This window comes from Hemicordylus capensis, chromosome 3, assembly GCF_027244095.1.
Source record: "Hemicordylus capensis ecotype Gifberg chromosome 3, rHemCap1.1.pri, whole genome shotgun sequence".
Classification (NCBI taxonomy): Eukaryota; Metazoa; Chordata; class Lepidosauria; order Squamata; family Cordylidae; genus Hemicordylus; species Hemicordylus capensis.
In genome coordinates this window covers 14,202,811-14,225,789 of record NC_069659.1, presented here as the reverse complement: position 1 = coordinate 14,225,789, position 22,979 = coordinate 14,202,811, and the positions used below count along the sequence as shown (strand labels likewise).

The window sequence follows — 22,979 nt, the reverse complement described above, 5'->3', positions numbered from 1 at the left end:
AAGACATTCTCTTAAATACATCATTAAGGAAATGATGTTTCCTTACATCTTTGCACTGGCTTCCTGTCCACTCCCACATAGGGATGTACATGAAATTTGGCCAAATTTGATTCAAATTTGAATCAATTTGATTTTGAATCATTGAACAGAGTGGGGATTTGTTTGAATCTATTCAAATTCGCCTGGATGTGAACTGAATTCAGGTGAATTTGGATCGATTCAGGCGAAACTCCACTCCTTTAAACGGTTTGAATCAAATTTGGCCGAATTTTGTGCACATCCCTAATCCCAGATCCTGCACAAAGGTCTCAATCTAATGTTTCAAACTCCGCCATACCTTGCCTCCCTGCTCTTATATCCTGACCAGTCTCACCGCCCTTGGCCACTGGAACATGTCCTGCTACCTCAAGCATCTCCGCCCCATTTTTCTTCCTTCAAGTGCCTAAACAAATTCCATCTTTTCCTGAAGGCTTACCTAGGAACATAAGGAGCTGCCTTCTACCGAGTCAGACCATTGGTCCATCCAGCTCAGTATTGTCTACTCCGACAGGCAGCAGTTTTCAGGCAGGGGTCTTTCTCAACCCTACCTGGAGATGCCAGGAAGTCAACTTGGAACCCTCTGCATACAGATACTCTACCACTGAACTACAGCCCTACCCTCTAAAATGGCTCTACAGCTTCGGCCCTTCTTCAGATATTGGGTTACAGCTCCCACAATCCCTCATTCTTGGCCACTGTGGATGGGTTTGATGGGAGTCATTGTCCAAAAAAAGCTTGGGGGCAAAAGTTGTGCAGCCCTGCCTAAGGGGGATACCTTACGACAGGCAGTGCTCCCATGTAATCTGCCATCCAAATGCAAAACAAGGTAGACTCTGCTGAACAAAGGGGGCGATTCATGCTCACTACCGCAAGAGCACCTCTCCACCCCTTCAAGCACGATGCTTAGTTCCCACACCCCGCTGAAAACAAAGCCTAAGTATGTGTAACTATAATAATAGCATATACTTCTCTTGTTTACCCTTGTCTCTTTCCCTCTTTCCTCCTCTTTCATCTCCCCTTTGTCTGTTTTCTAGATTATACATCGCTCACACCATCAAAACTCTCCCTTCATACCTTGTAATGCACCATTTACATAGATGGAGCCACAGTATATTGTTGCTGTAGCTTCACTAAAACTACATGTAATGTTAGCCAGATTCCCACTCCATCCCCCTTGCAACCCCCGTCCCAGTTGGGAAGTACCCTCAGGAGTGGTTTGTGATAGATGAAGGCGGGGAAGAGGATGCTTAACTGGTGGGAATAAAAGCAGCTAGCAGGGGGACTGGCAGAGAAAGGTCAGGCACTGCTTTGCCTTCTCCAGTGCAAACCGCCCCCTCCCAAGGGTGCTTTGCAGCAGAGTTGAGGCTGCTGGTCTTCCAGTGGACTGCAATGTGACATGTACTTTGGCCCTCTGGATGCTTTCTTAGATGGCAGAGAGAAGCTTGTTTTCCTCTCTAGGCTCCGGGCCAGGACATGTGAAATGATGCAGTTAATACAGTTACATGTATCATTCCTCAGAAGACATCTCCCAACCACCATTAGCACCTGCCTGTGATGCTAAAGCTCTTATTTCCCTGGAATAGAAACTGCCTGTCCCAGAAGCCATTCTTTGGGCTCTGTTTTGGAAACTGGTGTATTTTCTTAGCATTGGAATCTCCTATATTACCCATCAGCAGAATCCTCTTCTTAGAGAAATCCATAATTTCTCTTCTTAGAGAAATGAGTCCCTGGTGGCGCAGTGGTAAAACTGCCGCCCTGTAAGCAGAAGGTTACAAGTTCGATCCTGACCAGGGGCTCAAGGTTGACTCAGCCTTCCATCCTTCCGAGGTCGGTAAAATGAGTACCCAGAATGTTGGGGGCAATATGCTAAAATCATTGTAAACCGCTTAGAGAGCTTCCAGCTATAGAGCGGTATATAAATGTAAGTGCTATTGCTATTGCTATTGCTATAAGCCAGGGGTTCTCAAGCCTGGGTCCCCAGATATTATTGGACTACAACTCCCATCATCCCCAGCCACCATGGGCCATTGTCCAGGTTCTGTAGCTGTGACTGACAAATGAATTCAGCCACTCTGTCTAGGTTAATGGCTGTTTAGACCCATTGATTTCACTGGGACTCAATCTGTGCTTAATTCTGAGAATTGAACTGGTTCTTGGATCAAGCTGTCTCCCACCCACCCACCCAACCCCCCGCCGCCACTGCTAATTATAACCCTGCCTTTGGGAGTTGTTCCCAGCCATGCATGTGGTGGCTGCTCCTCATCAAACCAGGCATGTTTCTTCCAAAATCCATCTTGTCAAGCCCTTGTGGCATCTGGGCAAAAAACCGAGACCATTTCCATACCACAAATAGCCTTGAAATGATTTTAACAGCAAATCTCAGTTCTGGATGCAGAATATATTAACTGGTGCTGCAGAGCACAAATCGTAATGGGGCGCTGAGTCATCTGTTTTGACCCCTCGCTGCATCAAATTATCTTTCTGCAGCCCTTTCCCTAGAAATGCACATGTTCTGTTCGTGGCGAGGTGATGTAGTACTCTGTACTATCTGCACAGGCATAAGCTCTGAGGGCTTGATGCAGCTGAATATTCAGTATATTTTATCTTTATAGCCTGCCTTGTACCTGGGGCCCTGCAAGAATTACATGCATTTTAAAACAGTTCTAAAATGATGAGTAAAAAAGAGGCATCACCCCATCTCCACCAAAGTATCCCTATACATTATATGTGAATGCCATTATGTGGCTGGCATCAGAGGTCAACAGAGATGTTCAGTAGAAGCTGGAGGAAACCAGAGGCAAAGCCTGCCAGTTCTCTCATTCTAGGCATGATCATTCATTTTAAACTTTAAATAGGTATTCGGAGTATATGTGTTTAGCTGCCATTCAGATGAACAGCCCACACACACAATCAAGGGACATGCCAGGAGGACATCTGGATGTCCATCGAGGATGTCCCGATGGGTGTGTTCATCATGTGCCCTCTCCTTCAACATTGGTTCAGTTCACACATACACACACACACACACACACACACACACACACACACACACACACACACAGAGCACCTTTTTAAAAAATCTATCTGTTGCTGATGAAGGTGTAAGCAGAAATGTTTAGCTAAAATCTGGTGAAGTGGTTAGAGTGCTGGACTAGGACCGGGGAGACCCAAGTTCAAATCCCCACTCAGCCATGATACTAGCTGGGTGACTCTGGGCCAGTCACTTCTCTCTCAGCCTAACCTACTTCACAGGGTTGTTGTGAGGAGAAACCTAAGTATGTAGTATACTGCTCTGGGCTCCTTGGAGGAAGAGCGGGATATAAATGTAATAATCATAATCATAATAATCTAACTGTCTCTGTTGTCACTCATCTCTCTAATTCATACACACACACACACACACACACACACACACACGAAAATAAAGGGGGAAATAAATATAAATAACAGCAATATGAAAAAAAATCAAATAAATGGAAATAATACTTAATTCATTTTTTTTAATTGACACCTCCCTCCCCCTGCCCGGCCATGGGCTAAAAGCATCTATGCAGCCCCTGAATTTATCTGATGACATGATGGGAAGCTTTTCAACTCAGTCAGCAATTAGCATATGCACAGATAAAGACTAGTCCCCACATTTGCATATTATCCACTTTCTCCTTTTGCATTATGACTCTTAGATTGCAAATCACTATTATAAACTGTAAGCTGCCTTGAGTTCTTTGGCTGGAAGGTAGTATATGAATATAGCCAATGAAGTGAATGGTGGCTGGCATTTGGACTAGTAGTGCTCCAGTGCTCCAGTGCCCCAGAACTGGGGTGCCATGCAAGCGATTTCTGCCAATCTTTTCTTCCCTCTGAAATGCCTCCTGAAACTATGTCTCTGAGGACCTTCACAACCCTCAGGGACATATTCTCAGGTGGCACCAAGCACTCCAGAGGAAAGGGGAGATCAGAGAAAATCACCTTCTCCCCTTTGCACAACACAAGGCAGTGTTAGTGTGCATGTCAGTACTATTGCACCAGCTCAGTGCTAGTGCCGGTGTGTCTCTGTGTGTGTCATTCTGAGTTGTCTCAGAAGTTCCGTAGCACAAGCAAATCTGTTTTAGTCAAACTCAGATCTGCTACAAATCCCTTCCAAGGAGATGGAGGAAGATGCTTCTTGATGGCTCTTGTGTTTATTAACCTCAGTTTATGCCAAGCTATCTATTTCGTTTCCAGAGGGAAGAGTTCTTCTGGTGAGATTTGCATGCCTATCTCTTTTAGCAAAAGCATATTTGCTGGAAGGAAGATGAGGCAAAACTGGATTGCAATGCCCACCCACCCCAGTTCCTCTTCTGATATTCCCTCCTCCCTTCATCCAACAAGAGGAGGTTTTGTAGTTCAGCCTTGTAAACCCAGCTGTGTGGAGCATTGATTGCTTCTGCCTGGAGCAAGGATCCTGTCAAGTTGCTCTGCGAGTTGAATCATCTATTGACAAAGAGCGACTAGCCAGCAGATGATGCTGTGCAGCTCTACTCTCCCTGCTCCCACGATGCACCGCTTATAGCAGCTGTCAAAGGTGGTTGAAGGGGCTACAGCATAGGACTTTGCTTTTGCTGTGCAGAGAGAGTGGGTGTGTGGCGGGGAGAGAGAAGCAGGCAACATTGCAATATGAATGCATACCTTCCCAGGCAGCACAGCTGCTGCCGAGGGTCCGATGGGATTGATTCTGCCAGAGGTGTTCCAACGCTGCCCAGAGATGCCCACTGTGCCTGTGGTTGGCAGCAAACCCCCCAGGGGCGTTGTTATCGTCCGCAGGCACCGCTACCTTCTGCTTCCGGACCCCCGGGCCCGACTCTGACTCAGCCCAGGACTCAATGTCATACTTCGTGGGACACTGTGCAGAAACGCCCCCCAAAGCCCTTAGCGAAGGCAAAGGGGCCAGGAGGGGAATGGTGGTCAGACTGCACCTGCCCGCACAGCTGGTACCAACCAGTACAGGTGAGCTTCTTTTCCTGTCTTGCCCAAAGCCGTCCTCTCACTGTTGGGGCAAGACACCTCCAAGTTAGTTTGGGGATTGTCAGGTGTTTCAGCGAGGGTTTGGATCTTGCTTTGCAATGCTTGTTTGGTGTTTATTTTAAAAGGGGGGGGAAACACCTGCTGTCTGTGTTTAGTAGGCATGGTTCTGAAAATATGGGTAGACGGGAAACCTGAAGTTTTTGTGGAATGCTTTCTCGCCCCCTTTTATACTCCCCCTCCCCACCGATAGCTGTCGAGCAGTACCCTCTTGTCAGTTGTGCAAGGATTTCTAATATTGGTGGCTGTGTGAAAATTTGAAGGTGGTTTCCTTTTATTAGAGTTTTTAAATGTTATGCAGGACTGAAAGGATCTAACAAGAAGAGCAAGCAGGAATATTGAGATATCTTTGTAAGAGTGGAGAGGAATCCCTGATCATAAGACTATATAGGAGATATATAGATCATAAGACTATTGCTGTGGTGTGTGTGTGTGTGTGTGTGTGTGTGTGTGTGTGTGTGTGTGATATGAACATATAAAGTAGTTTTGATTTTTAGATTACACTTCTTGCATGGTTATTTGGACCCAATTGTGCTAAGAATCTTTACACTAAAGATATCCAGGCACTGCAAAAACTAAAATCACGGTGCTACTCTGATGACTGGTAATACTGAAAAATGTTCATAATTCTCCCCAACTCTCTGCACACAGACACATGCACAAATGCTCATGATCGCATTTCTTATTCAGTGACTTTAATCTTATTCAAAAGCTTCTGCATAAATGTCCTCTCAAATCAGATCATGTGTCTCTTTTATCTGAATTAATAGTGGAGAAAGATGTGAAGGAGAAAGAGAGAAAAACTTCACTAAGTGTTTTGGTTTGTGTCTAGTAATACACAGTGTAAGGAGTCTTCTAAGCATTTCATATAAATAAATGCTTTGATTGCAGAATAAAGTGGTTTTCTGACAGAAGTGGTTTTTATTTTATTTTTTCCCCAGCAGAGAAAGAAATAAAATATCACACCTCGGGTTAGCAGAGATAGGTTTATATTGTGTAGTATTCTGTTTGGTATTAGTTTATTTTAGCAAAAATCTTTAAAAAGCCATTTTGATTATGATGTGTTCGTGGGGGGGAGATGGGAAGGGGAAAAAGCATTTCTTCCTTCCTCCCCATCTCTTACAACTTTTAAAGGGGCAGTCAAGACGCATTTTGTTCACCCAGGCTTTTAATTAGATATTGTTTTAGTTGTGTTTTAATTGTTTTAAAATAGTTGTAACTATTTAAATTTTAATTGTTGAAATGTGTCAATCTTTTTATTGGTTGTTTTTATTGTTTTGTAAACCACCCAGAGAACTTGTGTTTTGGGCAGTATAAAAATATGTTAAGTAAAATAAATAAATTGCTAGTTATGGGCTAATGAAATCTAGTAATTGAAATGGGCTATTGAAGATGAAAAGGGCTAATGAAGGCTACTAACTGAAAATCCAGGCTCCTGATCAGTCCTGTGTTATAAGCCAATATTTATTGCCTACTTATTATCAGGAGGCAGTATATGTTTTGCCTTTCTGAAAGAGAGAGAGAATTAAAAATAAAACTTATTTTGCATCTTACCACATGTGTGATTTTATTAGTGATATTACTACTGGTTGACATCCAGAATTTTTTTTTGCTGCATTCAGACGTAACGCAGAGCCGTGGGTCCAATGGACCCGCAGTTCTGCTCCCCACCCCTACTCTCCTGTCCGCATTCGGACGTAACAGACAGGGAGACTGCAGAGAGGAGGGGGGACTGGATGCATGGTCTTCCTTCTGGACTCTGACTGCCAATTGCAGCTGGAGCGAGGGAGGAGCTTCCTCCCTCAACTCAGTTGGCAGCAGAGTGGGGCTGTAGTGCAGCATTCAGATGTGTTGCTGGCACTGTCAAACCGCAGGTAAAAGTGGCGAAACCCACTACAAATTGAAGGTTCAAATAAGAATCTTGGGAGGGAAACCTCAGGTTGCTTTGGGGTCCAAACTGTGGTTGCACGTGTTCAGACGTATAAACATTTCAACCTCAGGCCCCTTCGACTCCAGTTACGTGTGAATGGACTGTTTGCAGATGTGCCAGCAAGATGTATCTGTGCTGTGGGAAGCTTGCCTAGATGCACATTGTCAGGTATGCAGGGGAGGGAGGAATGAAATTTGAATATATTTGATGCCTTTTCTGTGTCACCTGAAAATATGTTCCTGAGGGTCATGCCCTCAGGGACATGGGTGACACAGAGCACTTCTCAAAGCAGTACAAGTGGGCCAAATTTGCTCCCGCCGCTGGGCATATGGGTTCAGTAATAGTGAGAAGGCTTTCTGCGGTACTGACATGTCTTCCTGGCATATGCTGCTTTGATTGGGAGTTGGCCATTTTTATTATTTCCTGATACTGAAAGTTTTTAAAAGATGATTCTAATGCAATTAATTGTGCGAGATATTTATTGGCTGATCTATTCCAGAACCTATTGTGGTTCCAAACCAGACATCTGTAAGCAAGATCTGTAAGTTGATTCTAGTTGTCAGATTCAGAACCACAAGTAGGGTAAAATCTGCCAATACTGAAGGATTTGGATGACATGCCCAATGTTTGAATAGCCTTCCCAACACCGGAAATTGGGTTTCCGTATACAATGTGGGATTTGGCAGATCACAGCAAGTTATGTGTGAAACTTCCCACAGCCTCAGATCATGGCAAAGAAGGCTACATTTGAACAAGTATCTTGAGCGAGCACTTCACATTTCAGAGTTGAAGGTTCTTCCACTCAGGCAGATTGTAATGGTCTGAATGCATGAGTTGTCTTCTGTATTTCTAAAGTACTCTTTAAATGATACTCTGTGTGGAAATTAAGTGTGTATTTTGAGCTCCAGATCAGCTTGTATTATTCCTTCAGTTCCGGTAATGAGCAAAATGTTTACCGATATAATCTGTTAATTTGTTCTTGTGCTTAACAGAGCACACCTCTTGATTAAGGAAAAGGTCACAAATGTAAGGGATTTGCCGTGGAGGGAATATTGTATGTGATACTGGCTCTGTAGCCTCCCTTCATCTAAGGTTGCAGCGTTCCCTTCACCGACACCATGAGTCCCTGCATCTTAGGGCTGAATTTCACATTACACACAAACATGGGTACTAAAACCTGATCTCCTTCTAAGGCAATACTGTTTCGGGAAGAGGCAATTTGGAGTTGAGAAGTGGTCACAGCGGGGTGGTATCTTTAACCTTTTTTTCACCTGCAATTTGTCTGTGGCTGGTCCTCCCTGACAGCCAAAACTCCCTCTCATAAAACATAGGAACATAGAAATCTGCCACATACTGAGTCAGACCATTGGTCTATCTAGCTCAGTATTGTCTTCACAGACTGGCAGCGGCTTCTCCAAGGTTGCAGGCAGGAATCTCTCTCGGCCCTATCTTGGAGATGCTGCCAGGAAGGGAACTTGGAACCTAGATGTTCTTCCCAGAGCGGCTCCATCCCCTAAAGAGAATATCTTACAGTTCTCACACTTCTAGTCTCCCATTCATATACAACTAGGGTGGACCCTGCTTAGCTAAGGGGACAGGTTATGCTTGCTACCACAAGACCAACTCTCTCATGCACAGGAGTCAAAACACATTTTCCCTTCAAAAAAAACATGTTGTTTTTGCAGCTCTTGCACATTTAAAGGCAGATCCTGACTAGATTTTTTATATTAAAACTAGGACATCATTGATTAATCTAACCACATCACCGGAGTCTTCTCTTCATCAGCATTAAGGTGATGTGTGGGAACAGAACTGCATATAGTTCAGCAGGAGAGCACATGCTTTGCACACAGAAGGTTGCCAGTACAATCCCTGTCAGGTAGGCGATGTCAGGTATGAGAGCTGGTCTTGTGGCAGCAGGCATGAATGGTCCCTTTTGCTAAGCAGGGCCTGCCCTTGTCTGCATCTGAATGGGAGACTTGATGTGTGAGCACTTCAAGATATTCCCCTGAGGGGAGGGGGCCATAGCTCATTAAAAGAGCACCTGTATGCTTGCATGCAGAAGGTTCCCGGTTCCCTTCCTGGCATCTCCAAGATAGAGCTGAGAGAGACTCCTGCTTGCAAACTTGCAGAGAAGCTGCTGTCAGTCTGTATAGACAATCCTGAGCTAGATGGACCAGTGGTCCGACTTGGTAGAAGGCAGCTTCCTATGTTCCTTCGTAGTAGTGATGAGTGGCTCTCAAATGTGAGTCCTTGGATGGTGTTGGACGACAACTCCCATCATCCCCAGTCACAGTGGCCTTCAGTCATCGAGGCTGGGGATAATGGGAGTTGTAGTCTAGCAACAGCCCATGTTTCAGAACCCCTAGAGTAGGCAGTGCTCTGCTGGACAGACCAATGGTCTGAGTATAAGGCAGACTTCTAAGGAAAGCCAACCCACTGCCTTTGCTGCGTTAAGGTGACCCGCTTTCCCTGTGGCAGGCACTTCCTCGCCCCTTAAATGCCTTTGAAATGAATGGGAATCTGAACAGGGATCATACTGGATAGTCAGTGCTTTTGGTGAGGGCAGGAATGTGTTAAGCATAACATCGAATGAACTTTTTTGAGCCGGCATGTCACGCCCTCCAGAATTTCTGTCTGCTTAGCCTGGAAAAAAGGAAGAGATAAATTGATGGAGGATAGGCCTATGACTACTAGCTATGGTGCTAAATAGAGCCACCATGTTCAGAGGCAGTCTACCCTCCCTGTGCTTGATGCTGGAAGTGGAGACTCTTGCCTTTGTGCTGGATTTTCAAGCTTGCTGGAGGTAACTCGCAGCAGCGTTCCCTCTAAGAGGGATTCCCAGATGTTGTTGACTACAACTCCCAGCATCCCCAGCTGCAACAGCCTTTGCTTGGGGATTATGGGGATTATAGTCAACAACACCTGGGAATCCCTCTTAGAGGGAACACTGGCTAGCAGGCTACTGTAGCTGACAGGATGCGGGGCTGTGCTGGATCTGTTTCAGTTTGTGACACCTGATGATGTGGATAAGCTGCCTGGAGTGGTGTGGCCTACCCCCTGCTCTCTTGATCCTTGTCCGACATACTATCTGGCAGTGGGGTTGTTGTAGAAGGCTTGGGTTATTATAAAATCTTCACTGAGAGAGGGCAGGATGCGTTTCTGTCCTAAAGTGGCAATCATTAGGCCTCTTCTGAAGAAGCCTGCATTGGAACCCTCAGAGTTAAGCAGCTATAGGGTAGTCTTGGAGGAAATGGATTATCTAGACCAGGGTTTCTCAACGTTGGGTCCCCAGATGTTATTGGACTTCAACTCCCATAATCCTTAGCCCCAGTGGCCTCTGGTTAGGGATTATGAGAGTTGAAGTCCAAAAACATCTGGGGACCCAACGTTGAGAATCCCTGATCTAGACCTATTTCATACTGGGTTTTGGGAGGGCTATGGGGTGGAGATTGTCTTGGTTGGTCTGATGGATGATTTCAATGGGAAATTGACGGAAGGAATGCGACTCTTTTTGGTCCTTTTGGATCTCTCGATGGCTTTTGATATTATTGCTGCCTTGAGATTTTCTTAATAAAAGCCGGGGTATAAATTTAACAATAAATAACAATAAACAATAAATAAATAAATCAACCATAGAACCCTTTGGGACCACCTGAGAGGGTTGGGAGTGGGAAGCACTGCTTTGCAGTGGTTCCACTTCTACTTCTCAGGCAGATTCCAGATGGTGTCGCTTGGAGACTGTTGCTCTTCAAAATGTTAACTTTTATATGGCATCCCTCAGGGCTCCATACTATTTCGAGTGCTTTTTAATATCTACATGAAACCACTGAAAGAGATCATCAGATCTCATTTGGTGCAGGGTGTTATCAGTATGCTGATGACACCCAAATCTACTTCTCCATGTCAACATCATTGGGAGAAGGCATAACCTCCCTAAATGCCTGTCTGGAGGCAGTGATGGGCTAGATGATGGATAACAAACTGAGACTGAAGGGTATTATCTCTTAGATGGAGATACTTATAGGGATGTGCGAACCGGTTCAAACTCGAACCGGTTTGAATTCGAACCAGGGTGGTTAGATGGTTCGAATTTGAACCAAACCAGCCATCAGGTTCGAGCTGCAGGTTCAAATTTGAACCAAACCGGGGGGGGGGGGTTCCGAGCAAAACCTAACCACCCCCTCCTGGTTTGAACCCAGTTCAAATTCGAACCGAACCGGGCAAACTGGTTTTGTGCACCTCCCTAGATACTTATTGTGCAGGTTCAGAACTCAGGAGACAATTTGATCTGCTGGTTCTGGATGAGATCACACTTCCCCAGAAGGAACAGATACATAGTCTCGGAGTACTTCTGGATCCAAACCTCTCCCTGGTGTCTGATTCTGTATATGAGAGCTTCTTATGTTTAATATTCTTTTAGGGCAGGGCTGCACAACTCTGGTGCTCCTGAAGATTTTGGACTATAATTCCCATCATCCCTGTCTATTGGCCATTGTGGCTGGGGATGATGGGAGTTATAGTCAAAAAACAGCTAGAGAGCCAAAGCCCTCTTTTAAGGTATGAAGCTGAAGCTTATCTTTATTTATTTATTTATTTATTTATTTATTTATTTTTATTTTACATTTTATATCCCGCTCTTCCTCCAAGGAGCCCAGAGCAGTGTACTACATACTTAGGTTTCTCCTCACAACAACCCTGTGAAGTAGGTTAGGCTGAGAGAAGTGACTGGCCCAGAGTCACCCTCAAGTATCATGGGTGAATGGGGATTTGAACTCGGGTCTCCTTGGTCCTAGTCCAGCACTCTAACCACTACACGCTTAGTGGTAGAACATCTGTTTTGCATACACAAGGTCCCAGGTTCAATCCATGGCATCTCCAAGTGAGGCTGGGAAAGACCAGTGTCTGAAACCCTGGAGAGCAACTGTCACATAGTGTCGACAATACTAAGCTAGATGGACCAATGGGCTGACTCTGACTGACATCCAGACAAACACTGCACTAGTGCAAATGTGTTGCACTAGTGTACGGATGTTGCACTGCCTAGACCGGGAGCTTGCTTTCTAAGCTAGTGTTGTGCTTGCAGAACCTGTGAGACACCACTTGCTGTGAAGCCTCTTCTTCAGTCCTTATATATGAAAGGGAACGATGCCAAGTTCTCTGCTATCCTTGTTGTGTAAGTGGGCCGAGAACTCAAGAGGTTGAGCAACTTTGAGCATCCGCTCAGCTATGTGATCTCCTTGTGTGGGTGCATTTTCATGCGCTGCGCTAGTGCAGTATTATTTTGGATGTCAGCCACAATAAGGTAGCTGTATATGCTGATATGAAGGTATTAAGTTGAAATGATTTCTATATGGATATTTAATGAATGGTAACGGACTTTTTCTGCAATTGGTTCTCTCCTAACTCACAATCTAAAATGCTCATTATTTTTAGAGTGCATTTTAAAATCCAAAAGTCTCTTTCCTAACACTTGGAGTTGAGGTGGAAAACAATTTTACATCCTTTTTTCTATAGTAGGGTTATTTCGTCTTAAATTGAGCATATTAGATCCCAATGCATATTTGTACAGAAGTTGTAGATAAAAGCAAATGACGATGCAGTAAAACCCAGTAACGAGAATAAAAAGGTTTTCTTTAAGTGCAGCCTCCGTGTGTTTGTTTTTGGAGGCCAGTAATAGGGATTCATGATGCTGTTTCTCCAAGTTCTTGAAAAGATATCGGAGAATCAATGCATTCACCCAAATGAAGCCACATAAAAAATCAAACAAACAAAAGTCCTTACAAATGGAACACAGAGTTAAATTGCAGCTGAGTTGTAATTTCCAAGCGGACAGAGCAAAGTAAACACTTTAGCACTGTGCTTTCATGACCCAGATGACTGCAGTTAAAGAGTTAACCATGATCAGTGAGTCCTATGCCCTCCCACGGAGTGTGTCTTGCAAACCCAGACTTCGAGGCAATCCTGGTTAAATCGCTGTGGTTACCCAGCATTTAAGCAGGATAAGATCCTGGTTAGTGATCCCGGTTAAATGTTGATTAACCCTAGCGATTTAACCAAGATTCCCCTCAAATCCCAGGTTCTCATGATGCACTCCATGAGAGCGCATGGTTAACTTTTAAATGTGATCATTCTGGTCATGAGAGCATGGCCTTTATACTGCAAAATGAACACGTCAATAATCCATATTATTTATATAGACCACTTTCCTAAATGCTTCACCTGCTTTCATTTTCTCTCTCTATATATTTGTTTCTATTTTATTTTCAATAGTATTGGCCAGCATTCTGACTATTGTGCTTGCTCAAGGCCTTGTGCTAGCGGAAGGCTGTTGCACTAGCTGGTTGTGCTAATCCTGGAGCTTGCATTCCAGACTAGTGCAAAGGTGTTTGTGCATGTGCACTTGTGGTCCCCAGATGTTGTTGGACTCCAGCTCCCATCATCCACAGCCTTAATAGACACCCCCATCTGGGTGATGGGAATTGTAGTCCAGCAACATCTAGGGACCTAAGTTTGAGAACCCCTGGGCTTGGGCATTGTGGTTTGCCTAAAGTTCTCAGGGGAGTCCGTGCCTGATCTGAGATTCGAGTTGGACTCCTAGGGCTCGTTCTCCTAATAGCTCAGCAGTTGGTCCATGAAGACAGCTGGCAGGTTGTGTTCAGCTTTGCGGGGAAGGTTCTCATCTTGCACTTTCGCCAGAGGATCTTTAACCCTTAATGCCAGTGCATAGGCTTGACTGAGGTCAGGCGCGGAGGGAGGCCAGTGGCAGCCTGGGTTCAGCCTGCCGCCACGGCCCCCCTAGCCCCGCCCCCTGCCTCAGATGTCAGCATCAGACATCAGAATCAGGGAGCAAAGGTGAGCCATGCCGCCCCTTGCATCTGGCATCAAATGCAGGGGGCGTTGGCCTCGCTGCCCACACAGCGCTGGCTGGACTTAGCTCCCAAACGGAGCTGCGCAACCTTTGAAAGGCAGGGAGAGCCTCAACGGCTGCGCTGCAAATGCGGCGCTGGCTGATTTTTCTCACAAATGGGGCCACGCAAATGGGGGCATAGTGCTAAACTATGCCCCCCTGTCTGAGATCAGACACAGGGGGCGTGGCTGGGGCATGAGGCCCAGCCCTTGAAGGGCAACAGCTCCCATTCATGCAATGGTGGCTCTGCCCCTGATTGAAGTTGATCAAGGAAGGTGCTCAGATCCACTGTCATGACTTGGGGAGGTTATTGGCACAAGCGAAAACTGTTTTCTACCTGGGTTTGGGGAGCCCAATTTTTGAATGGGTGGAAGCAAGGCAGGAAGGAAACTTGGATAGAATTGGTGGTGTGGAAGCAAGGTAGGAGGAAAAGCTAACCAGATTTTCCTCCTACCTTGCATCCACATAACCGAAAATTAGGAGCACTTAAACCCGGGTAGAACAAACCCAGGTAGCTCCCAATCCCGGGTAGAACACAGTTTTTGATTGTGTGGATGATCTCACTGTGATTCAGGGCTGAGGCCTGATTCTGACAACCAGTTTGATGTCGAAGCTTTGGTGAGTTTGGGCTCATAATGGGCCCTTTCTCATGATCAGTGAGAAGGGCTTCCGGGTGGATGGGGATGAAGGCTGCTAAAACTTATCTCCCCGGCAGCTGATTGTTGGGTCCATGCTGGGTGGGCAGATCATGCGCCCAGACAGACACTGGCTGCCCCTGACTGTGTGGAGGGTTGGGCTGGATGAGTGTGCGGTGCACTTTGGGCATCCCTCTGGCAGTAACCGGGAGGCTGCTGCCACTTGCAACCCTAACTGTGGCTAACAGGCGGGCCTCTTTGATGCGTTTGCTGCTGAAGCACTGTTGGCAGACACACAGCTGCTGGCGGTTCTCATATGTGAGAACAGCCTCTATAAACCCTGGAATTAGGTAGTGTCAACTTAGGGAAGACTTGAGTAATCATTTAATTTGGTGGTGGAGAAAGTTCACTAGGCTTCTTGAAACTCTTTTTTTAGCTCTCAGAATTCCTTGAATCTTCTTTCTGTACTGGAATGGATGCATTCACCTTGAAATTTTGCTGCAGTTGAAATTCTGTAATTATGGTTTATTTTCGTGAGATAATACACATTTTCAAGATGCACAGATGAGCGGAAATGAAGATGTATAAATCCAAGAATCATTAATGGTCATACTGGGTATGGAAATAAAAATGGTAATCGGGTTTCCACCTTAGCAGCCCCTCTCGTCAGCAGTGCTGTGTGCCCTACTTTTGCCCCCATTAGGATTGGAGAAGCAAGATCAGGTCCCACTTCACACCTTTATGGCTGGTGGTTGAACCGCCCAGTTTGTGCTGGTACTGAAGGCATATTAATGTTACTTTGCAACCTTTTGCTTTAGCCATTTCAGTCCTTTTAGCCTGAAAGTCATGTGCAGGCACTGGAAAACCTAATGGACCATGTAGAAATGTACAAGCACTCAGAACGTGGATGATATCAGTGAAACTTCTAGTCAAACACATTATTTTAACCCCTGCTGGCTCTCTTATATTTTGGAGGAGGAGGGCAGAACTGTCCCTATTCAATCCAGCATAAGTTTTGTGTGTGTGTGTGTGTGTGTGTGTGTGTGTGTGTGTGTGTGTGTGTGTTGATCAGTGGTGTATAATACTCTGAATAATAATATTTGGAAGCAGTCACTGAACTAGCTTCAGAGGGAGAGGTGTGTGTGTGTGAGAGAGAGAGAGAGAGAGAGAGAGAGAGAGAGAGAGAGAGAGAGATGCATGGATTTAAAACACTTTAGACCAGCGTTTCTTAACCTTGGGCCCCCAGATGTTGTTGGACTACAACCCCCATCATCCCCAGACATGGCCTTTGTGGCTGAGGATGATGGGATTTGTAGTCCAACAACATCTGGGGGCCCAAGGTTAAGAAACCCTGCTTTAGACCATTGGTCTGTCTAGCTCAGTGTTGTCTACCCTGACTGGTAGCGGCTTCTCCAAGATTTCAGGCAGGAGCCTCTCTCAGCCCTACCTGAAGATGCTGCCAGGGATTGAACCTGGGACCTTCTGCACGCAGAGTGCTCTACCAATGAGCTGCAGCCCCATCCCTGTCCTGACAAGTGCAGGCAGGCAGCGGCGTACATCCTGATAGTGCAGGGCTCTTCTTACATTCTTACTCTGTTCATCAGTATCACGTTGCTGCTTCTTGCTGTGCACCGTGATGATATGTAATTCCCTAAGACAGCAAGGGCAGCTGAGAAATGGCCATTAGAGCCATATTTACACAACTCATGAACGCGTTTATGCATGAGCTGCTCAATACATCTGTGTCTTTTTTTAAAACCCGGTAACAATGTTCAGTATTCCGCCGCCTGAAAGTGATTTCTCTCCTCTTCTGGATAATCAACATTAATGTGGGCTCCAGTGGACAGCTGCTTACTCATAAATGCAGTGTAGACATTATTAACCTGCCATTAGTGAAGACATTATTAACCTGTCAAGGAGACAGGATGCAATCCATTGCCACTGAAGTCAACGGGAGCTTTGCAGCTTGTGGATCCAACCCTGCAGCTGCTGGGTGTGTGTGTGTGTGTTTGTTTTTGTTTTCCCCTTCAGTGCTGTGGCTCAAGGCGTTTTCAAGCAGGGAAGCTCTGAGAAGTGAACATAACAACATTATTATTATTATTATTAGTAGTAGTAGTAGTAGTTGTTGTTGTAGTAGTTGTAGTTGTAGTAGTAGTAGTATATTTATATCCCGCTCTTCCTCCAAGGAGCCCAGAGCGCTGTACTACATACTTGAGTTTCCCTTTCACAACAACCTTGTGAAGTAGGTTAGGCTGAGAGCGAAGTGACTGGCCCAGAGTCACCCAGCTAGTTTCATGGCTGAATGGGGATTTGAACTCGGGTCTCCCCGGTCCTAGTCCAGCATTCTAACCACTACACCACGCTGGCTCTCCCACATAAGAGGAGCCTTGCTGGATCAGGCCTAAGGTTGATCCAATCTAACATCCCACAGTAGTCCACCAGTTGCCACTGGGAAGCCCCACAAGCAGGAGATGAATTCCCACCTCCCTGCTGATGCTCCCCGTGACTGGTACCCTGATGAGCAGTGTTCCCTCTAAGGGGGGTTCCCAGATGTGGTTCACTACAACTCCCAGCATCCTCAGCTGCAGTGCCTTTGGCTGCTGATTATGGGAGTTGGAGTCCACAACATCTGGGAATTCCTATTAGAGGGAACACTGATCCCAAGGCAGCCTAAATGTGAGGGCCAAACTAGAATATTATTTTAAAACACACGATCACCTCATGAGGGAGTTAATTTGCAGTCATGCATCAGGCCAGATCAGGATTGTGGTGTGGAGACAGAGACTGCTGAACCTCTTAAATTGATCCCATGCTGTTTTTCCACACCCTTCTCAATGCATACTTGCTATATTGAGATAAAAACAACTCCCACATTGTGGTGGTTGACAGTGATGTGTTTGATTTTATGTTTAGTTTGGCAGGGAAAGTTAGTGCAGGGAAAGGGTCTGGATATTAAAATTCATGTAAGTGTTCGTGGAATTTCAGCTCGAAACAATTACTAGAATTATATGCCCGAAACCTTAGGAATGAAAGAAGATCTTGGGAGATCTTAGTAAGCAGAGTTTGTTTGTTTGTTTATTAAACCTAGATTAAGAATCTATTTTTTAATACCCAGTCCAGTTACTAATTGTCTACTGAAGCTCTCAGTTACTTCCTTACTTTGACATCAGAAAGTGACTGGGAAGTGAGGACTAGCCTCTTACACTGTAGTGCAAATGTGTTGTGCTAGGTAGGGTCCCAGAGCATGGTCTAAGGGCACGTGATACAATACAACCTCCTTGCTGAAGCTAAGCAGGTCTTGGTGTGGCCAGTGCCTGGATGGGAAGCCCATGCATGCCACCTTTGGGAATGGGGCTGTAACTCACTGCATGCAGAAGGTGGTTTTTGCATTTCACTCCCTGGCATCTCCAGGTAGGGCTGGGAAAGACTCCTATCTGAAACCTTGGAGAAATTGCTGCCAGTCAGTGCAGAAAATACGGAGCTAGATGGACCAATGGTCGGATGCAGCAGATAGCAACTCCCTGCACTAAGTCAAGTGCTTGTGTTCCAGACTAGTGCCACAGTAGTGCAAGCATGTTTGTGCTTGTGCAATGAGATATGCAATCTGTGATGCATCTCCTTCTGGGAAACCACCTTTACCATTCATTTTCACTTCAGGGATCATTTCTGTCAAAGCACAACTTTGGGATTTTGCTCAGCGACATGATTTCCTTGCAACATTGTTCCGCAAGGGCTTCATAACACTAAATGTCAGCCAATATCTTTGCTTTTCTGATAATTGACAGTACTTCTGGTATGATTACCACCCCTAAACGGTCAAGTATAAGCTATTCTCTATATCAGGGTTTCTTAACCTTGGGCCCCCATATGTTGTTGGACTACAACTCCCATAATCCCTAAGCAAAAGCCATTTCAGCTGAGGATTCTGGGAGTTGCAGTCCAACAATATCTGGGGGCCCAAGGTTAAGAAACACTGCTCTATATTCTAACCTTCTGTACTAAGAGAGCTTGGAGACTTATCCCATCTAATAGGGCCCACCTCTCCGCTGGTATATCCTTGTTTAACACGCTCATTTTTGATATGGTGATATCTAGGCTTCCCTCTGCTTATTCAGGGAGTCAGTATTTTGTTTTCCATATCAAAAACAGCCCACTGCTTATGCTGTTGGGAGTTCATTTGCCCGAGGGTTGGTTGGATCCTGCTGGATTATATTCCATAACTTGGTAATGCCTGAGCCAAACCCTTTCTGGTCCACCAAAATTCTGGCATTGATGCTGAAAGAGCACAAATGCCCTGCATGAACAGTGGCCCCGAGGTCCCCATACCAGAGGCTTCTGAGCATGTGTGGGGAAGTCTCCAGCCCCCTAGATTTCTCAGAGTACAGGAAGGTCTAGCAGCTTCTGTTGTGAGCTTCCTTGAGGGCCTGGTATAGGCCAAGTGATGGGGTATTAATTGATTAACAATGCGTTTCTCAAATGTGGGCCCCCAGATGTTGACTACAACTCCCGTCATCCTCAGATAGCCATTGTGACTGGGACTGATGGGAGTTGCAGTTTGAGAACCCCTGGATTGAGGTAAATAATGCTACCTAGCTTTTAAAAAAAAATCTGGAACAGGTGTGGACAATAGGATAGGTCCTGGATCCAACCTGGAAATAGGCCTGATATCCATTTTTAGCAGACTGGAGTGGCACTGGAGTTTCTCTTGCATCAACATAGCAATATACCTTATTATCAAAACTCTTCTGGAGTTCTAAGCTACATTAAACTGCTGAGACTTTTTTTTTTTAAGGGAGATGTAATGGATTTCTAGCTAGACATTTGTTGCTCAGACAGCTTTAGATACTCCAAGTAAGATCAAGCTCTAGAGCCATGGATTCAAGCTTTCAGATAATTCCCTGTTCCATCTCTCGCCTTGTCTTCCTTTACTGGGTGAGAGCGTTCCTCCCTTAAAGTGGCAGTCACCATTTCTATAGCATCGCTTCATACAGGACACTTAGAATATTAATAATACTTGCAGCTTGGAATGTAAAGGCCCATCAGTCAAGTCAATCCAATCATCTGTTTGTAGTTTCAGAGTGATAGTGTACAGCCATCAATTTATTGAGTGCTGATAATATCAGGCAGCTGCTATGCTATTCAGATAGAAGAGGAACTGAAATCAGCGGGCTTTTTTCTCCTTCCTGGACAGATTTCTATCTATTCAGAGCTGATTAACGCAATTGTTTTCCTCTCAAAACAGTAGCAGTGCTGCTTTGGAGAAGCTTTATCTCCTCCATCTCTGGATAGCCACGAGACTGTCTTAAGCTCCATCCCTTCAATGTTTAGGTACCTCACAAATACAGCAGCATGAGGAGGCCATATTCACAAGCTGAACATATGGGACATTATAGACCCTGCGTGTGACATGTCTGTTTTATTTTTCCTCCCCTCCACTGACTGTCATATCTGGATTGAGTGATAAAGTGGCAAATAGTATGTTATTTTTCCATAGCACAGACGAGAACTGGTCTTACGGTAGCAAGCAATGAATCCCTTTGCTAAGCAGGATCTGCCTTGGTTTGCATTGGGGTGGGTGACTACTTGTGAGTGCTGTGAGATATTCCCCTTAGGGCAGGGATAGGTGACATGGGGCTCTCCAGATGGTGCTGAACTACAACTCCCAACACCCCCAGTTGTAATAAATTGTGGCTGGTGGGAATGGGAGTTGTAGTTCAGCAACATCTGGAGAGCCACACACTGCCTACCCTAGCCTTAGGGAAGGGCGGCTCAACTCCGTCCTTCCTGCAGATGTTGGCCTACAATTGCCATAATCCCTGGCTATTGCCCACTGTGAATGGGGATTATGGGAGATGTAGTCCAAACACAGCTGGGAAGGGGCTAAGTTGAACAGGCATGCTTTAGGGGATGGGACCACAGCTCTGTGGAGTATGTGTCTGAATACTTGCCTACAGAAGGTCCCAGGTTCACCCTGGTATCTCCAGGAAGGGCTGGGCAAGATTCCTGCCTGAAACCTTGGAGAGCCACTGCTGGTCCCTGGTAGAACAGGGATTCTCAATGTTGGGTCCCCTGATGTTATTGGACTTCAACTCCCATAATCCCCAACCAAAGGCCACTGGGGCTGGGGATTATGGGAGTTGAAGTCCAATAACATCTGGAGACGCAACGTTGAGAATCCCTGGTGTAGACAATAGTGAGCTAAATGGATCAATGGTCTAACTCAGTATAAGGCAGCTTCCTTTGTTCCTATATGCCCACTAGCAAGATGCCAGGGAGTGGGAATGTTTGGCATTGGCCGCATGGTCCAGCAAACCATTTAACACCGTTTTAGAATCCTCAAACATGCAAACAGAAGAGGACGCAAAGGGAAGGATTGGCCAACTGGCAGCTGATGTCATAGTGACTCCTGAGTCATCATGACCTCAGAACTGAAGTCACGACGACTCAAAAGTGAGAGAGGATTTCTTTAATCCTCTTCCTAAGGGGATGTAGCATTCAGGGGCTCTCACGCTGGTTGAAAGGCCAAAGGTCCTAAACAGAGGGTATTTCTTTAGGAATGTAGGAAGCCACCTTCTAGAGAGTCAGACCATTGGTCCCACTAGCTCAGTATTGTCTACACAGACTGGCAGCGGCGTCTCCAAGGATGCAGGCGGAAGTCTCTCTCGAGCCGTATCTTGGAGATTCCAGGGAGGGAACTTGGAGCCTTCTGCATGCAAGCATGCAGGTGCTCTTTCCAGAGCGGCCCCATCCCCTAATGGGAATATCTTACAGTGCTCACACATGTAGTTTCCCATTCAAATGCAAACTAAGGTGGACCCTGCTTAGCAAAGGGGGCAATTCATGCTCATCACCAGAAGACCAGATCTCCTCTTCCCTTTGGGCTTCCTACCAGTCTCTCTTCTGTGTATGCTGGTGAAGTCCTTCAAGCGTAGGAGGCAGACAGATATCTAGAACATTGGCTGACATTCAGCATAGACTTCCACCAGCATTAGGGACCCATCGCTGCTGCTGCACATGTAAGAAGCTTTTTCCAGTTGAAGTAGCACTGCACAACATCCCATGGGCTGATTTAAGTATGTTCACAAGAGCACCTATGCACACTGCCATCCGGGCAGCCAATTCTACACTATTTATTCTAGTATCACCCCACCAGCGTCAACACCACTCGTGATAGGAAGACAGTTGCCTCCTCCAATTCCTCCTAAACTAACTCTTTGGTATTAGCTTGGTTGGTGCCAACTTATGGGGGCAACTTGCTTCCTGTTCTGCAAACATGCTCCTCCGATTTCTCCAAGATGCCTCTGTCACTTTCTGTTTGTGCATTGAGGTCTTGCAGTCACTAATCCTGCTGCTTTGCATCTCGGAGAGGTCTGAATTTGTCAGAATGTGGGAACCTTGTGGCTGACTTGAACAATCCCAAATCAGAAAAGAAGGGCTCAAAACTGTGATTCCAAGTGAGTGTTCAGCGGACAGTTGGTGGCATGCTGAACTGTTTTCCTCCTGCCTGCGTAAGCATACTGTGATGTTCTGACTTTATAAATTGGCTGGCATTTCCAGTTATTTGCTCCTCCATATGCCATCCCTGATCTGCTCTTGGTTTTGAGGTGCACAGGCCAAATTCTGCCGGATACTCAGCTAGCAGCTATAGAGAACAGTCTCCTCATTAGCAGGTAGGGCTGACATTGGATCAGACTAGACAACATGCCTATAAGGGACTCATTATTCAAACATAAATAGCATGTTGGCGTGATCTGGATTAGAGGGCTTTAATCTCCTCGCCCACTGTGTGTTCCCCAACTTCTACTGTAGGAGAAAAGCTGTCATTGATGCCAACAAGCTTTCATTGATGCCCCCTACTTTTCCCCTAGGGCCAATAGCAGCTATATGTGGTGGTGGGGCTATCTGGAGTAGCATTGCCATGGGGGCAAAATGTAAATCCCCCTCTTTCTGTCATAATCCCGAATCGGATTGAAGGACTCATGCTATTTACATTAGAAAAAAATCAAACACACAGGCCCCAGTCTCACAGCAGGCATATCATCCAGTTTGGCCTTGATTCCGCTCTAAATTGTTAGGCTCTCTCTTGGTTATATGACCCAATCATCCCAAGATGCTTTCCAAGAAACTGCTATGAATAGCTGCTACTGCAACTAAGAATATTGATATACCTTTTTTCAACAGAAGTTCTCAAAGCGTTTTACATAGAAAAATATTTATTTATTTATTTATTTATTTATTTATTTATTTATTTATTTATTTATTTATTTATTTATTACATTTATAAACTGCCCCATCCAGAGGCTCTGGGCAGTGTACAACAACTTTAAAAAGACATATAAACACACAATTCAAAACACAGTGCTAAAAACAATATAAAAACAATTCAAACCCAATTAAAACGATG

The 22,979-nt window shown here is 45.4% G+C and overlaps 1 protein-coding gene across 26 annotated transcripts in view; it reads left to right on the top strand.

Moving 5' to 3' along the window:
- DLG2 (discs large MAGUK scaffold protein 2) overlaps window positions 1-22,979 on the top strand; it is a 1,429,269-nt gene that overhangs the window by 888,566 nt on the left and 517,724 nt on the right. For 16 of the 26 annotated variants that reach the window (XR_008318273.1, XR_008318272.1, XM_053304274.1 and 13 more), the window contains one exon: window positions 4,843-5,025. The exons of 9 other annotated variants lie outside the window; for them this stretch is intronic. Coding sequence is in view for 15 of the 17 variants with exons in the window: in XM_053304274.1 (XP_053160249.1) it covers window positions 4,843-5,025 (183 nt within the window). In the remaining 2 variants the exon portion in view is untranslated. Of the gene's footprint in view, window positions 1-4,618; window positions 5,026-22,979 lie in introns of those variants that run through there. One more of the 26 variants, XM_053304294.1, reaches the window with a different exon arrangement.